We start from the raw sequence: 18,528 nt of genomic DNA on the forward strand, positions 1-18,528 counted from the left end.
TGGTGATTGATTAGGTGCCAGAAAAAGGAAGAGACGAGGAGTCCAGGATAACGTTCAGGTTTCTATGAGAAGCTGAGCGGGGTGGATGGTGGAACCATTCATTGAAATAGGAAATTGAGCAGCAGCGTATTTGGAGGAGAAGATCATATACAGACATGTTAAATCATATTACACATGTTAAGTTTTAGATGCCTGTGCAATATCCAAGCCAGATATCTAGAAGGCAATTTGTGGCTTTGTAGTTCAGGAGAATGACCAGCCTGGAGTCATTAGCATTGAAATGATGTGAACATGAGGTCCAAAGCCACCAAGAAAGCACTGATGTAGACAACCAAGAATGTGTGGAAAACCTAGCATGATCCCAATCCAGAAATGAATGCATATTTCAGTTTGTTTCATGCATATTACAGAATGTGACTGAAAAGAATAACAAAAGTTACACCTGTATACTTCTAAAATTCTGAATTCCACAAATAAAATATTACATGGGAATTTCTAATTTGGACTTGAAACTTGGAAGTTGAGGGGTGGGGGCGAAGTACCAAATACTGTGGGGAAGGACAGTGGGTATCAATTATCTTTTGAGTAAAAAAGAAAATTCATGACTTTTTATCCAGTCTGTAAACCAAGGTTTTGAAAAACAAATAACAATATCCATAGCTCTTCGAAAGAAGAAAGTGAGAGTATTGACAAGCAGCATAAAGCCAGCATAGAAGGTAACCCAGGAAAAGACCTGTAGTCAAGAGTTTTAATAATCCAACAAAATGTGTGTTGTTTAAATTTGCCAGAAAAAAAAAGAATCAAGAGTGATGTGTAAAGTATAATAGGAAATATGACAGGATAGAGACCTTGAAGCAGGACCAGGGATTGGCAAACAGTGGCCTCTGAGCCAAAGCCTGATTTTCTTAATAGTTTTATTGGAACACATTCATGCCCATTCATTGACATATTGAAGGCAGAGTTGAACAGTCGCCATAGAGACTATATGGCCCACAAACCTGAACGTATTTACTCTTTGGCTCTACAAAATAACTTTGCCAGCCACTGTAAAAGACCAGTGAAAATGCCCAAAGAAAGACAAGAGCATGTTTAAAAATAATGGACAGAAAAGCTAACGAGAGCAATAATATTACAGACTGAGCGGAGGGAAGCATAAACAGTATGATCTACTTTACATCAGAGTACCACGTAGACTGCAAAGCCTAAGCGGAAGAAAGACAGGCTCTTAACTGATCACTGCAGTTATTATTCAGCGGGTTTTGAGCATTTCTGATTTGTGTAGATTTTTATGATTAATGCTATTAGATATGGCTTCTATACCAATATAAATTTAAGCCAACCTAATATTCCTGAAACTAAAATGGAATCTCGATGATTTTTGAGAAGCTATTCCACAAAGACAATTTTACTACACTATACATTTGGGCAAGTGGGTAATCAACTTAGTTAATACTACATAACCTTAGCTGCCGTATAAATACAGACCAAAAAATGAAAAATGTTTTCTCAAGTTATAGGAAGCCAGATTCATAACCATCCGTCACTTGCTTGGGCAAGTTACTGATAAACTCTGCAGAAAAATAACAAACAGTGTGTCCCTGCACCTTGGCTGTTGAAAATGAGATCTTTCTCTGATTGATGTTAGCAGAGAGGCTTGTAAAAATGCATTTCCAACTGATTAGTTCAGAAGGTGTCAATCTCATGCAGTTTTATGACCTGCAGACTACATGCCAGATGTACATTTGCTTTTTATAAACTAACAAAGATGAATGACTAAATTTGAGCATTCCTCTTTGGCAACTGTACCATCTATTGCCTAAGGGAAGACACTGGCAGCATTATGGCGGGGGAGAAGAGGGTAAGGAGCACTTAACCCTTAGCTTACCAGATTAATGGAGAAAAATATAATATTTGGAAATACTTTTCCTATTGAATCATTTCTACTTTTGTTGAAGAATGACTGCAAGGGAAAACCTGCAAGAATATCAGATATTTGTGATGTTATTCTCCCAAGCATATGTACCCATTCGAAATCCATCAAGTAAGAACTAAAGGTACTATATCATAAAACACATTTGAAAGATTCGTCATAAACATCAAACATATAACTATGAATTGGGATGGAAAGGTTGAGGTTTTAAAAAATTTTTTGGTTTGTTTGTTGTTTTGGGTTTTTTTTTTTTTTGAAACAGGGCCTCTCCCTGTCGCCCAGGCTAGAGCACAGTGGTGGGATCATCTCTCACTGCACCCTCGAACTCCTGGGCTCAAGTGCCTCCCAAGTAGCTGGGACTTCAGGTGCACACCACCATACCTGGCTAAGTTTTCTAACTTTTTGTAGAGATAGGGTCTCGCTGTGTTACCCAGGCCTGTCTTGAATTACTGGGCTTAAGTGATCCTCCCAAAGTTCTGGGATTACAGGCATCAGCCACTGTGCCTGGCTAATTGTTTTTTTGAAGCCAGAAATGATATTGGAGCAGTAGGTCAACAGTCTACTACTTTAGAATTCTGAATCTTAACAACTATGCTTCTATTTCTTTGAGAGAGAGGGAGAAAAAATGTTTTACATTGTTATTATATATCCTCATGAAAAATAAGCCAATAGCATAGTATAGTCTTTCTTCCACTAGAAATATTGAGAAATATTTATACATTTTTCATCTTCATGCCCTTTTGCCTAGGAAAGTAATATTTTGATAAATTTATATGAAATTTCCAAACTCAGTTTCATTTGATTTTCTTTTCTTTTTTTTCTTTTTTCTTTGAGACGGAGTCTCGCTCTGTCACCCAGGCTGGAGTGCAGTGGCGCGATCTCGGCTCACTGCGACCTCCACCTCCTGGGTTCAAGCAATTCTCCTGCCTCAGCCTCCCAAGTAGCTGAGATTACAGGCACCCACCATCACGCCACTCTAATTTTTTTGTATTTTTAGTAGAGATGGGGTTTCACCATGTTGGCCAGGCTGGTCTCGAACTCCTGACCTCAGGTGATCCACCCGCCTCGGCCTCCCAAAGTGCTGGGATTACAGGTGTGAGCTACCGCGCCCGGCTTAATTTTCTTAAAACATGATTTTAGGTTTTTTCCAGAGAAATAAACATGCAGTTTGAAATGGTTAACAACTCATTATCTTAGAAATATAACAGACATGAAAATACATGCTATCATAAGGAAACCGTGTGTAATCAGATCTGCTTATCAGATAATCCTGACCCACACATTTTCATGTGTATGGAAATTATGGTAATAAAAAACTTAAAATATTAGTGTGAAAAGAGTCCAACTTTATAAACTTAATTCAGATATTCACTTATTAAGCCTTTCCCCCCTCCCCCAACTACAAAGGAAATAGTGAAGAGATTTTTAGTTACTGTCTCTGGATAAGCTAGGTCTCTGTCAATTTCAGGTGACAGAAAATTGAATTCAAACAGACTTAAGGAAAAAGGGAATACCTAAGTTTCTATAACTGAAAAGCCCAGGAGGTCAAGCGCAGCTTATGGCAAAAACCTTAAAGGTTTTTGTGTCTGTGTCTGACCTGTTAGTTTTTGCTCCAGCCCTTGCTCCGCTTGCCTGGGGATGGCTCCATTCCCAGCAGCTTCTATACCGGCAGCAAGGTGGCTGCAGCAATCCCAGTCACACAGCCTCACAGAACAAGCCTGGTGGAGGGGTAAGAATCTCTTTTTAGATTGTTTGTGAAATTCGCTCTTGTTAGGCATGTTAGGTCACCTGTACATTTCTGAACCAAACAGGAAGGGAAGGTTATGCACATGGCCTGAGAGGTGGGGAAGGCCGGATACGCAAACGAAAAGTTTCATCTGTTGCCCAAAGAAAGGGAAAGGGTCTGGGGAAGCACAGTGTCCACTACTTTTATTCTTCAGATGGCCAAAATGGCCTGCTGAGCCAGGCCTTCTCACGTCTTGTTTCTTACCTTACCGTGTTGTTGCTGACCTGCCTTTTAGACTGGGCAATTTAATTCAACTTTGTCTGTTTTCTTTTATCTCAGTTTGCTGTCAGATAATGAAGGGGCAAGCTAACATTCTATTAATAAGAATAGCCTAACTTAAATCGATGGCTAGTATAGTATTTTTTTTAAAAAAGACTTTATTTTAATTGTATAAATAAAACATAATGGTCATCTAGATATTTTCAGCTGAGCTTGCTATCACAGTGGTCAGACCCAGACTTGATACTTAAGTTGGAAGATTTTAAAACTATTTTGTCAGTTCTCCTAAAAGTGATTAAAGTCTTCAGAAACTGATATTTTTATTAATCTATACCAATAAATGTAATTACCAAGGAGATAAAAATTCATGTTTTCAGCTGGGCTGAGTGGCTCACACCTATAATCCCAGCATTTTGAGAGGCCTAGGCGGGTGGATCACTTGAGGTCTGGAGTTCGAGATGAGCCTGGTCAACATGGTGAGACCCCGTCTCTACTAAAACTACAAAAATTAGCCGGGCATGGTGGCAGGTGCCTTTAGTCCCAGCTTCTCAGGAGGCTGAGGCAGGAGAATCACTTGAACCAGTTAGGCGGAGGTTGCAGTGAGCTGAGATCGTGCCACTGCACTCCAACCTGAGAGGAAGACTCAGTCTCAAAAAAAAAGAAAAAGAAAAATTCATGTTTTTCAACTGGTCAGTAAAGCCTGACCTTAAAGGATAATGTTATCAAATGATCATAACCTGAAACACTCAACCACTAATGGCTGGTTATAGCTTTTAAACAGGATACTTGCATGGGCCATTGAGTGTAGTTTCCTTTTGATGCTCCTGGAGAAAGCACTGGCAAATTCTTCTCATCCATTATTCCTTTTATGTCATCAATACTATAGGTCAATTTTTCATGATGGATTTCTTATTATTTCTAATATTATGGCTGATTTACATTTACCACATTTTAATTAATACCTCCATTTTAGTGAGTGTATTCTAGGAGTCCAGGCTCTTGTTTAAAATTTGGGAAATGCCTGATTTTATCTGGAACACACTTAACCTTCCTTAGAAGAACTTTTTTTTTTTTTTTTTTTTTTTTTTTGAGACAGTTTTGCTCTGTTGCCCAGGCTGGAGTGCAGTGGTATGATCTCAGCTCACTACAACCTCTGCCTCCCGGGTTCAAGTGATTCTCCTGCCTCAGCCTCCTGAGTAGCTGGGACTACAGGCACCTGTCACCCCGCCTGGCTAATTTTAGAGATGGGGTTTCACCATGTTGGCCAGGCTGGTCTCGAACTCCTGACCTCAGGTGATATGCCCACCTCAGCCTCCCAGAGTGCTGGGATTACAAGCATGAGCCACTGCACTGGCCAGAAGAGCTATTTTATTGAAAGGTGGTTGGCTCATCTCATCCATTTTATATTGATTTGTGTTTGCTACACTTCATAAACTTTCACTTTCTGACCCTTTCCCGAATTTTAGAGCTTCGTCCTACATAGATTGCTATTTATCATACATACTTACTGTGCTAACTCCTAGTGCATTTTCTCTAAAATATAGAATATTTGAGTAGTTTTACTTACAACTAATCCATATTCCTTCATACTCCTACCAATAGATTGTTCTAATCACTAATTTTTTTATTTGTTACTCAGAACAAACATTATATGATTCTTTTCAGCCATCTCTTATCCAAATATTTACTCTCTATGAAGGCAGATGCAAGTAGATTTATGTGTCACATACTGATGGGGATACGTTCTCAGATGGTTGCTGTTAGGCAATTTCATCATGGTGGAGCATCATGGCGTGCACTTACGCAAATCTAGATGGCACAGCCTACTGCACTCCTAGGCTACCCATCTGTACAGCTTGTTACTCTACTGAATACTGAGGCAGTTGTAACACAGTGGTATTTGTGTATCTAAACCTAGAAAAGGTACCGTAAAAATACAGCATTATTATCTATGGGACCACTCTTTTATATATGGTCTGTCATTATGTGGCATATGACTATTGTATTTCTATTTCTTCTGGTTTCAAAAAGTATGCCTCATAGAAATTACTATCAGATAGTCGGGGGAAATCACTTGATGTGAAAAAAAAAAACAGTCAAGAAACAAAACTGATTCTACATTATGGCATCAAAAGGAAAATTCTCTTACTGGGGAACATTTCTCTCTACAGATGGACTCATTGACTGCATGGATCCCGATTGCTGCCTACAGAGTTCCTGCCAGAATCAGCCCTATTGTCGGGGCCTGCCGGATCCTCAGGACATCATTAGCCAAAGCCTTCAATCGCCTTCTCAGCAAGCTGCCAAATCCTTTTATGATCGAATCAGTTTCCTTATAGGATCTGATAGCACCCATGTTATACCTGGAGAAAGTCCTTTCAATAAGAGGTTAATGCTTCTTTTCCGTATGTAGATTTGTAATGATGTTATCAACAGTTACATACACTTATGTGAAATACTGATGACTGTGAACCTGAGGAAAGTGCTGTTTTTTAAATACAGTTTTTCTTCTTTCTGCAGATTCTTCACCAAACTTTGTATTTCAAGCATTTTTGACACAGGTCACATACTTTGTCAATTTCAGTACCTGAGACATAACAGGACATTATATTAAAGAGTCAATAAATCTTCATTTAACTAGTTGATTTTGTTAGCACAGTTGGAAATGTTTCAAAAGAAGCAGTGAAAAGACCCCAAAAGGCAGAACAGAAGTGCACTTTTTTTTTTTAGCTGAGCTCACTAAATAATATAAATTATGAATGAATGTAATGGAACTGCTGACGGCATGGCAGTAAGATTGCATAAGCTGTTTGACTGGTGCTTCGCAGAGCAGTAATGACCTGAAAGTAAAGCAGTAAGTGAAAGCAGGTGTCTTGTGTCTCACTGAGCAAAAGAAGATGATTTACACCAGAACTCCTGGGTCTGCAGTAATTTAACAGCATTAATGCAGTTATAGCCAGCAGTTGATTCAAAGTTGCTGTACAAATGTTCCTTATCGCCCCCTTAAATCTTATACTTCTTGGTCCCTGAAGATTTACTGATTGCCTCAGAATTAATTGGAAAGTCTACTTTTCTTCATGTGAGCACCATATATATGACTTATGAAAAAAGCACAGAGTTTATCATTTTAAAAATTCATCTCTAAATTATTAGTCTTGATAACACTCCAAAAAACAGATTGCCACAAATTAAAACCCAGGATAAACACAAGCCCTTTAGAGAATATGCGTTACACTGAATTAAAAGGGACATTGTCTTGGGAGTATTTCAGGTCTGATTTTTGTGAATAACGATGGATTGCATAGCATAGTGTTATTTTATCCTTAGGTTGAATTATCTATACATCATGATAATGTTGGCCTGAAAAGCCAGATGTTCATTCTCATTCTTCTGCTTTTCCAACAGCCTTGCGTCTGTCATCAGAGGCCAAGTACTGACGGCTGATGGAACTCCACTTATTGGAGTAAATGTCTCATTTTTCCATTACCCAGAATATGGATATACTATTACCCGCCAGGACGGAATGTGAGTTAGTCCCATCACACTATCTCTGAAGGATTTGAAATATAAAAACTAGACCTTCCTGTACCACTGTCATGTTTGACTGTCCTTTTAAATATGGAAATGCAGCAACTTTTTAGACTCTACAAACTTGTGACAGTACATATGGCAGAGATTTAAAGTCATATACTCACATACTTCTTCAAAAGTTGATTTTATTTTCTAAGGCATGGTAATACTGTAGTTTTGTAGGAGAACGCTCTTTGTCTCAGCAGATGTATGTTGAAATCTTTAGGGGTAATATTTTATAATGTCTATAACTTGAGCTCAGATGGTTCCGAGAAAAGAGTCAATGGAAAGCAAATTTGGAAAAAAAAATTGGTGAACTTGGTGAATACACATAGGACACATGAGTATTTATTGTATAACTCTTGGAATATTCCCATAGATCTGAAAATATTTCATATAAAAGTTGGGAGAAAAAGTTGATTTTCTTTATAAAGCATATTAACTTAAGGAAGTGTGTATTGGTAGTTATGTGGGATCCAGACAATTCACTAAGCATACCTTGTTCTTTCTTAGGTTTGACTTGGTGGCAAATGGTGGGGCCTCTCTAACTTTGGTATTTGAACGATCCCCATTCCTCACCCAGTATCATACTGTGTGGATTCCATGGAATGTCTTTTATGTGATGGATACCCTAGTCATGAAGAAAGAAGAGAATGACATTCCCAGCTGTGATCTGAGTGGATTCGTGAGGCCAAATCCCATCATTGTGTCATCACCTTTATCCACCTTTTTCAGATCTTCTCCTGAAGACAGTCCCATCATTCCCGAAACACAGGTAAAATATTCTCACAGGCAGTACTTGTAAATACAGGATCTTCAGATCATGTTTTGCCAGAGAATCTTAAAAATAGGTTATAGAGTCCGGGCACGGTGGCTCACGCCTGTAATCCCAGCGCTTTGGGAGGCCGAGGTGGGCAGATCATGAGGTCAGGAGTTCAAGACCAGCCTGGCCAACATAGTGAAACCCCATCTGTACTAAAAATACAAAAAAAATTAGCCGGGCATGGTGATGGGCACCTGTAGTCCCAGCTACTTGGGAGGCTGAAGCAGGAGAATCGCTTGAACCCAGGAGGCAGAGGTTGCAGTGAGCTGAGATCACACACTACTGCACTCCAGCCTGGGTGACACAGTGAGACCCTGTCTCAAAAAAAGACAAAAACAAAACCAAAAAAACCACGGATTATAGAATTCCAGTGCTATCTTTAAATAATTCTATAGAATGAATATATAGTGGGTGTTGGTGTGTGTGTGTGTGTGTGTGTGTGTATGTGTGTGTGTGTGTGTGTGTGTCCTAGAGTAGACATTGTTATAGTAGGATATCTAGTTATTTCTTTTTTCTTTTTTTTTTTTTTGAGACGGAGTCTCGCTCTGTCGCCCAGGCTGGAGTGCAGTGGCACGATCTCGGCTCACTGCAAGCTCCACCTCCCGGGTTCACGCCGTTCTCCCGCCTCAGACTCCTGAGTAGCTGAGACTACAGGCGACTGCCACCAAGCCAAGCTAATTTTTTGTATTTTTAGTAGAGGCAGGGTTTCATCATGTTAGCCAGGATGGTCTCGATCTCCTGACCTCGTGATCCGCCCACCTTGACCTCCCAAAGTGCTGGGATTACAGGTGTGAGCCACCGCACCCGGCCTTTCTAGTTATTTCTTAAAGATCTACTCAAACAAAATACTTTTTCTTCAGGATATACCTTATATATTTATTAATAATAGTCAAATGAAACTGTAGCTTAAACTCAATCACTAATAATGTCTTTGTTCATTTATTTATTTATTGAAAAAAAACTTTAGTGCCTAAATGTACCTGACAGCTTGACTGACATTGTACCAAGTGCTACTGACACCACTCACTATTGCACATGGCTGTTAGCCTCAATAACTTACTGTTTAATTATTGTTGTCAGTAAAAAGTGTTTTGGAAAAGGTAGTTTTGACAGAAAATATTCATTAATATAACTTTTTAAGAAATAGCCATGCATTCCCCATTCGTTTCATCTACTGAAATAGCTGAGGATTGTGTTCCGTCCCACATGTTTCCAGTTAGAAATAACTTTCAGATCTTAAAAGTAGGATGTTAGGTGTAATAATAATGGATTTTGCCAGGCGGCGTGGCTCACTACTATAATTCCAGCACTTTGGGAGGCCAAGGCAGGAGGATGGATCGAGCCCAGGAATTTGAGACCAACCTGGGCAACATGACAAAACCCTGTCTCTACAAAATATACAAAAAATTAGCCAGGCGTGGTGGCGTGCACCTGTAGTCCTAGCTACTCAGGATGCAGAGGTGGGAGGATCACTTCAGCCCAGAGAGGTCAAGGCTGCATGAGCCATGAGTGCCACTGCACTCCAGCCTGGGTGCTGGGAATGAGACCCTGTCTCAAAAGTATATATATAATCATAATAGACTGTATTCATAAAGAGGTAAGGAAAAATCTGTGGTCATTAAAGTACTCTAGCACATAGCAGCTTTGTCGTATTCATTCTCCTGATATTTCTTGAACACCCGTTCTGTAGCAGGCGCTGTTATGTGAGAACAAAGCAGTAAACCACTCAGATGAGGTACCTGCTCTAACTGAGCTTCCCAACTCATGAGTGGAGAGAGGCAGTCAACAAGAAATATGTCAGGTTGCGATGAGACTTATCAAAAAATAATAAAGCAGGGGACAGTGGATAGAGGTATGATCTTACATAGTATAGTTTGAGAAAATCTCTTCAATAAGGTGACATTTCAGCACAAACTTTAAGAAAGTAAAAGAATAAGCCCTGAAAATAGAAGGGGATTCTTGGCTTGTTCAAGGAGTGGCAAAAAGGACAGCAGGCACAGCTGGAGTGAAGGCGGCAGTGAATAAATCACAAGCCATTGAAGACCATGGCAAAGATAACTCTTTGAGAATTGGAAGCCATTGAAGGTGTTTAAGCAGAGCAATGACAGTCACTGATTTCCTCCTTTAAGGAATTTCTATGCTGAGAATATTCTATATTGGGCAAGGGTGGAAACAAGGAGACCAGTTAGGAGGCAACCTCAGTTGTCCACAGGAGAAATTATGGTGGCTTGGACAAAAGTCTTTGGAGGTAGAAGCAGACATGGAAGAGTGGAGTCCAGGGAAGAGGTTGAAACTAAAGAGGTAAATTTGGGAGTCATTCGCATGTAAATATAAAGCATAAACCTAGGGAGGGAGTACAGATAGAGACTACAAGAGGTGAGCCAGAAAGGTCTAGGATAACAAAAAGTCAAAAAGGCTGACAGGCAAAGATGTTGCAATAGCAACACCTCAGGGATTCATTGTAAAACGGTCAAAAGCCAACTTTGAGCTGAAACTTTTAAGAAGTTCATTGTAACCTCAATTCATTGTAACCTCAATCAATGTAATACTTCCTCCCCAGGCCCATCTTGCAGGAACTCTAAACTTCGTAGTCAGTCCTAAAATAGACTTCACCTAGAGTCAGTATCTGTCTGTAGGTGCCAAATTTCTAGCAAACTAGGACATTAAAATGGGTTTCAGATAGTCAACAATTCCATGAATACCTGGAGTCTTTTCTCCATTCATTCATTCATTCATCCATGCGGTAGGCAAATATTTCCTAAAAATTTACTGAGAGCCTACTATGTACAAGGTACTTTACTATGATAAAAAGAAGACGTGCGTCCTGCCATTCTAAATGCGATAAAGATTTTAATGAAGAATGATACAAGTTCAAAGGAGAGGTCAATTCCTAAGTAAGCCAAAGAAGGAATCACTGAGGAGTTTGGGCTGAAACAAGGATTAGGCTGGAGAGGGAGGAAAGCACGTTTCAGATTGAAGATGTGTAAGCAACAGTGGAGTGGCAAAAACAAGTCATGTTGTAGAGGGGACAATGGGGAAGGAGGCAGAAGATGACCCCGGGGCCAGCTGATGAATGGCCCTGAGAAGCAATCTACTGGAGACCTTGAATTCTTTAGGTGATGCGGAACCAAGACCCCAGTGGAGTTTTTTCAGCATTTCTCTAAAGTTAACTCAAGTGGCAAAACGCACTTGAAAGAAGCGCAGAAGATATTGATAGAAAAGAGAAATGAGTGAACAGGCTGTTCTTGTGAAGTGTATATCCATGCGTATCCAGGGCTCAGATGGAGAGGGCCTCGCAATCACAATGGTAGTGGAAATGAAGAAGAGGGAACACATTAGACAGGGACTGGAAGATAGAATTGGCAGGACATGGTTCCTAACCGAATGTTTAACGGGATCAGGAATAGGATTTACAGCTCACGCAGCTGGCAAGAGTAGGCCTGATGGTTTATTTTCCCACTTTGGCTGGATTTACTTTTCGTACTAATGCAAAATAACATGGTCAAGTTAAATTACATCAGAGAAACATGCTTTAATGAACAAAATTACAGATATTAAAATCAAGTACAACACATGATATTTTGAAATAGGCAGCTTCTGGAAGGTCACAGGAAATACATATAATATTCGTAAGAGAGTCCCTTACTCATGGAAAACCTGTCAAATGTATCGGAAATTATTTTGAAAATAAGAGGAAGCAAATGATGAGCTTTAGGGTTAAATCACATGTTATCAGGGTCGTTCTGGAGTCACAGAATCTATTTTTCAAACTAACTCCTTGATATTTCACTGATTATGGGAGAACAATGAGTTATCTTTAAACCATTCACCCTAACAACCTACAGTCTTACAAAAGTACCCTCAATCTTAAATTTAATGGTTTCCCTGGGTCTAAAAAGTTTCTATATGTTTGTAAACTATTTTGCTTAAGACCGTTTTGTGGCTGAATTCAGTCAGCATGTTTGAAGGAAAACTCCAATGGTAATAAATTCGTGTATCTACGTTAGAAATGCCTCTTACTGTACTGTACTGTACCACATCGCGTCCCTCTTCATGCCAACACTGACTGACAACACTTCCTTCGTCCATTCATTCATGCTGCTTCCAACTGTGTGATTGTTTATATTGAAGCTGACAGCTCCACCCTCAGTACAAGGGGTCTTGGAGGGTTTTACTGAAGTTATTAAAGTTTGGAGGTGGCAGATAGACATCATCTTTAACTGTTCTATGTGGAGGTGGTGGGGAAAGGGGAAACATTGCTGAACACTGAATCACTATTCTAAGATCTTTCCAACATGAAAAGGCAGCCCTTTCTGTCTGAATAGTGAATCTTGATAGGGCAATATAAGGAAGCCTTTGAGAGTACTGTTTAATTCTTCGTGGAGAAAGTAGTGAGTTCCTGGTGCACGTTCTTGAACACAGATAGCCTTGCACTTACAGCCTATTTAGAAAGCCTATGAAGAGCTGTTCTTATTCACCAAACTAACAGGAGCATTGGTAAAGAGAATCTGAACTCTTTAGAAAAATTGTATATGCTGCCTAAAATACATTTTTCAAAATAAGTAATGTTTTGGCATAATGTATTTTGCATTTCTTAATATAAATATTGTCAGCATACACTGACTGGTAATCTATGGGGTTAAGAGTATAATTTTTTTTAATTTGTAAAGGAGATAATTCTTATGCACATAATTATATTCATTTTTACAGTCCAGTTTCAAATAAAAAAGTGTGAATTGATATGTTCTATGTGCATTTAATAACATATTAGTTGCTCTCTAGGATGAATTGTATGGAGCTTTAAAATATTAGCTAATTTACCATCATATCAAAAATCCATGGTAAGTTGGAGCTCAATCTTTAATTATGACAATGTGCTATTATTACATTACCTCTCAACATGGATATGGAATTTGCTACAATCTAACCCAAACGATTGGGTGTTTTTTGTTATCCTTACTGTCTTTATAGGCTGTGACCAGCCAGCTGATGAGGCTGTAGGTATTGGTTTAGTCCCTAAATGAGCCAGCTGGCACAGGCCAGATCTTTGGCCTAGACTGCATCCCTGTTCTGAGCTAACCATCTTACAAATGTCTGCTCTAATTCTCCAGGGTGATGGGGTGAAAGATGGGTTAGTGAGAATCCACTGTGACTACTGCACTAACAAGTCAGTGCATGTCAGCCTGATGGAGCAGTCACAGTGTTTCCCGTATGAAGAGTAGCACCCGAGGTATGATTAACTCAGAATAAATGACAAGAGGCTTTTAGGAAGAGACATTTGGGCTGGCAGCAGAGTTATTTTTAATTATTGAATAAGATAACAGCTCAAATGCATATTTGTGAATAGTGATTCTTTTGTGTTTTATTTTAGTTGCTCTAAAGCAGCTAAAATAAGCATTGTCTTTATGAGTAAGTAAACTAAGACACAGAGAGTCACTATTCACAAATATAGTGAATATGTGCTACATAAATATATTTTATCTAATCGTCATACGTGATCACAGTTTGAAACTTCTGCTTTATTCAAACTTAGGTCCTCCACGAGGAAACTACAATTCCAGGAACAGATTTGAAACTCTCCTACTTGAGTTCCAGAGCTGCAGGGTATAAGTCAGTTCTCAAGATCACCATGACCCAGTCTATTATTCCATTTAATTTAATGAAGGTTCATCTTATGGTAGCTGTAGTAGGAAGACTCTTCCAAAAGTGGTTTCCTGCCTCACCAAACTTGGCCTATACTTTCATATGGGATAAAACAGATGCATATAATCAGAAAGTCTATGGTCTATCTGAAGCTGTTGGTAAGTTCCATATAAATCTTTGCTGCAGTGAAGTTTTTCTCAAAGCCAGAACTATCATAAATTAATTGTAACCCAGGGAAGTCAGTGGATAAACAGAATATAAAGAGAATAAGGTTGTCCTAGGGATATTATACCTTGGCTGGTTTAGATCTACCGTGGGAAAAGGAATGTACTCCATGTGGCAAGAAGAAGAAAATATCAGCCTTTTCTGGCTGAAATTATGTTGTAGAGGGATTCTGTGAATGAGGTTTCAGCTTGTCACATCCTTTCCCCCCCATGTTTCTTTCCTTATTTTGTCCCTTTCTTTTTCCATTTTCTTCTTCTCTTTATAACTTTACCTCCCTGGATTTCCTTATTTGTTTTTGTTTTCTGTGTCTAACACTAATGTAGTTTCAATGCATACTGATGTTTAACAGGATAGCAGACATTTGTGTCCATGAATTACATCAGCTGTTTTCACTAGAACGGCCGGTTCATTCAATGAAAGGATAATCAAACCAGTTGTTTTATTGAATGACTGGACAGTGCAATCAAAGTGTGACATGTTGAGAGACAGACAGAGAGAAAGAGAATAGGTATATAGTATAGCTTCAAGCTCAAGCTCAGAACATAAAAAACTAAAGAATGTTATGTTTTTGTTTTAATTAGTATTTACCTTAAAATAGAACATTGTACTCTGAAATTAATAGGTAATTTGGATTTGAATTAGTTCAAATCAATCCAGTAATTGCCACTTCTCCTTTCATTTTTTCTCAATTTTAAAATCCCTGTTTCATTGTGAACTCTGGAAAGCTTTTCATCTGTGGTTTATTCATATTACTGCTAGTTTGTTTATTTCTGATAATAATATGTCAACATAATGTCATAATCTGGCTAGCTTTTTTGTTCCATTGAACCTTACTTATCATAAATATTTTCCATAATTTAACACTCTTGAGTGAAAACTAAAGAGTTCTAATTATTCAGATGGCAAACGTTATTTTTAGTTGTTATCTAATCACTGTTTGAGACTGACTGATCTAATTACTTAACCAGCTGCCCAATCTGGACTTTATTTTGTGCTGTGAACCCCTCATGAAGGGGTGGTATGGGGAAAAAAACACTCATTTTCTATTAAATCAGTGGAAAATAATATTTGGAGATCTTTTTTTTAAAAAAAAATCTTTGGTGAAATCTTCTTAAATTAAAAAATAAACTGCTCATAAATAAGTGGAAATACAGTCTCAGAACACAGATGTGAAAAAGGCAGTTTTTTCCAAGTAAGAAAATAAATTGCATTTCCCCCAGTCGTTGGAAAGATGAGCTGTGATTTGTTTGGATTCCAGTGTCAGTTGGATATGAGTATGAGTCGTGTTTGGACCTGACTCTGTGGGAAAAGAGGACTGCCATTCTGCAGGGCTATGAATTGGATGCGTCCAACATGGGTGGCTGGACATTAGATAAACATCACGTGCTGGATGTACAGAACGGTAAGCTCTTGTTCATAGATAACTGATGTTGTAATGTATTGTTCAGAGATAGCTAATGTTGCCCACTTTGCAACTCATGAGATTGTAGCAACATTTTATGCTATCCATGCTGTAGGATTAGAAATGGCAGAAAAAAAATAAAGGTGAATTTTTAAAGATTATAAAAGCCTAAAGTGGGAACTGTATAATACTTCCTTAATATACTTTAAAATGTTCATGAATTGATCGCCAAAATGATTTTCCCATTAGAATGTGAAAGACTGACTTTGGTGTTGTAATGGAAGATCTCTGAGTGGGAGTCGTCAGCACAGATTCACCTAGAGTGTCTCATTCTACAGTGAGTCAGTGAGTGTGAGCCAAAGTACTTTAGAAAGATTTACCAAAAATGGAGGGAGGGGGTATTTGTTTTTAAAATAAAGAAAAAAAATCATGTGACTTCACCAAAATATTTTTAGTAGATTTTAATTCTCGGGTAATTATTCTGAGTATCTAGATTTTTTTTTTCCAGTTCTTCTCAGACTATTAGGGAAATAAAACATTCTGCCACTCAAATGGGGTCACATATATTGTTACTTGACTTGGTGAATATTAGGGGAAAAAATGAATAATCTGAGAAAAAAGCAAGAATCAAAAGCGTTCCTAGGAGTAGACCTGATAATGTGCTAGTGAATATGCTCCGAAGAAACATGTTTCAAATGCCGCAGACCAAAAGAGGAGTATTTGCAAAATATGACCAGCTTAATCTCATCAAGAATATTATTTATATGAAACACAATTCTGTTGTCTAGACTGTGTTTCCAACATTTTGCCCACATACTAGCTGCATCTCAGACAACCTGAAGGGTGCTTTGCTGGAAAAGCAGGACTGTAAGTTAATCTATTATACTTTAGCATCCTGTCCTACACCATATCATGCTAGTACTCTACTTTTACTGATAGCCAGAGAAAAAAGTCACAGTCTCAGCAAAATAATCTAACTCTTGACTTTGCAGAGGTTTTTGGAAGGTTCAGAATGTTGACCTGACCATGTAATACAATTAAATGTTTATAGTTAATGGTCACTTTTTCAGATTAATGTTGCTTCAGTGTTCATTCCTGCTTAAAACAATTTTTTTGTGTGTGAGTGTCAGAGAGAGTGCATTTTAACCTTCCAAATATATACAGAATAAAGTAGTTTTCAGACCATTACTTGAAAATGCTCATGCTGGGCCTGATGCAGTGGCTTATGCCTGTAATCTCAGCACTTCGGGAGGCCAAGGCAGGTGGATCACTTGACGTCAGGAGTTTGAGACCAGCCTGGCCAACATGATAAAACTCTGTCTCTACAAAATATACAAAAATTAGCCATGTGTGGTGGTACGCACCTGTAGTCCCAGCAACTCGGGAGGCTGAGGTGGGAGAATCTCTGGAACCCAGGAGGCAGAGGTTCCAGTGAGCTAAGATCGTGCCACTGCACTCCAGCCTGAGTGACAGAGTGAGACTCCGTCTCAAAAAACAAAAAAGGAAGAAAATGCTAGTGCCTTCCCTCCAGGAAATAATAGTCTGAGAAAACCAGTAGTAAGGAAAAACAAACAAAAAAGCAGAAAAACCCTTCCCTGCTTCACTATTTTATAGCAGTATATTAAGCTCTACACCCCTTCCAGTTACGTCCTGGACATCAGGATGCAGTTCAGTTTGCACCCCGAATTAAGCAGAGCGGATAACTAGTGCCACATGCAGCACACATTGAAAAGGTGGGACTCCTGACTAAGCAGGGGACTCCAGTGTTCTCTCAGAGCCTCTCTTAACTCATCAGTGGTGTCTGAAGCAGTAGTAGTTTCATTCTGTTATATTAGTAGCACAAGGTTCAATCATGGTCTTTTAAAATGCGAAGCCATATGGCAAACATGCTAGTAGCTGCTCTTGATGAAATTGTGTAAAATTATATTTCACACAGTTTGAACATATTTCTGTATTCCTTCAGAAGCCCTCTACAAACAAAACTAGGGGAAACGTCTCTAGATGCCATTTAGTTATGATGAGAGTATAGGGTAAAGTTCATAACCAGTTAGCTACAGGATTTCACTCAAGAGATTATGAATCAATAGGAAAACTACAGGCATCTCTGTAGCTCCGGAAAAGCCCATGCCTCTGTAATTCACCACTGTGTGATACAACACACGATATTATATTCAGGAGGATTCAGAAATGTGTAGATGTTCTGTGTATGTATAATATAAATACACACATATTCTAAACCAGAATAACATATGGGTAACTTCTATTAAAATACCAGGGCAGATGTAAAAACCGAACTTTCCAAAATGCTGTCCTCAAAAAAAAAGTTCTAAATTATAAAATATATTTAGGCCGAGCACGGTGGCTCACACCTGTAATCCCAGCACTTTGGGAGGCTGAGGTGGGCAGATCATTTGAGATCAGGAGTTCCAGACCAGCCTGGCAACATGGTGGAACCCCGTGTCTACTAAAAATACAAAAATTAGCCAGGCATGGTAGTGGGCGCCTGTAATCCCAGCTACTCAGGAGGCTGAGGCAGGAGAATCACTTGAGCCAGGGAGACGGAGGTTGCAGTGAGCCAAGATTGTGCCACTGCACTCCAGCCTGGGTGACAGAGCAAGACTCCATCTCAAAAATAAATAAATAAAAGAAAATATGTGTTATTTTTAAATGTGAGATAACCTCAGCCACAGGGTGAACAGATTGCAGTTTAGAATTTTATCCAAGAACATTTTGACAAGTAGTGGCTTTCCAAAGTGACATGTGTCTAATTGAATAAACAAAGGGATTTGTAGTCATGACAAGGTGGATGAGCTATAGAAAGACATGAAGGAAGAAGAGAATACGGAAACGTAGATGCTGACAGTTATTCGTGCAGGCGCCCTGAAACATGGAAATAAATATTCTCATGTTCATCTTTCTGTTCTGTCATC

General features: G+C 38.9%; 1 protein-coding gene across 16 annotated transcripts in view; it reads left to right on the forward strand.

Annotated features, from left to right (window-relative positions):
* The window catches only part of TENM3 (teneurin transmembrane protein 3), a 2,735,422-nt gene that overhangs the window by 2,655,858 nt on the left and 61,036 nt on the right, over positions 1 to 18,528 (forward strand). For all 16 annotated transcript variants that reach the window (XM_034959455.3, XM_063604002.1, XM_057302221.2 and 13 more), the window contains 5 exons: positions 6,107 to 6,323; positions 7,341 to 7,460; positions 8,019 to 8,280; positions 13,862 to 14,129; positions 15,455 to 15,598. In XM_034959455.3, coding sequence (XP_034815346.2) covers positions 6,107 to 6,323; positions 7,341 to 7,460; positions 8,019 to 8,280; positions 13,862 to 14,129; positions 15,455 to 15,598 — 1,011 coding nt within the window. The remainder of the gene's footprint in view (positions 1 to 6,106; positions 6,324 to 7,340; positions 7,461 to 8,018; positions 8,281 to 13,861; positions 14,130 to 15,454; positions 15,599 to 18,528) is intronic.

The sequence above is a fragment of the Pan paniscus genome, chromosome 3 (genome assembly GCF_029289425.2).
Source record: "Pan paniscus chromosome 3, NHGRI_mPanPan1-v2.0_pri, whole genome shotgun sequence".
Classification (NCBI taxonomy): Eukaryota; Metazoa; Chordata; class Mammalia; order Primates; family Hominidae; genus Pan; species Pan paniscus.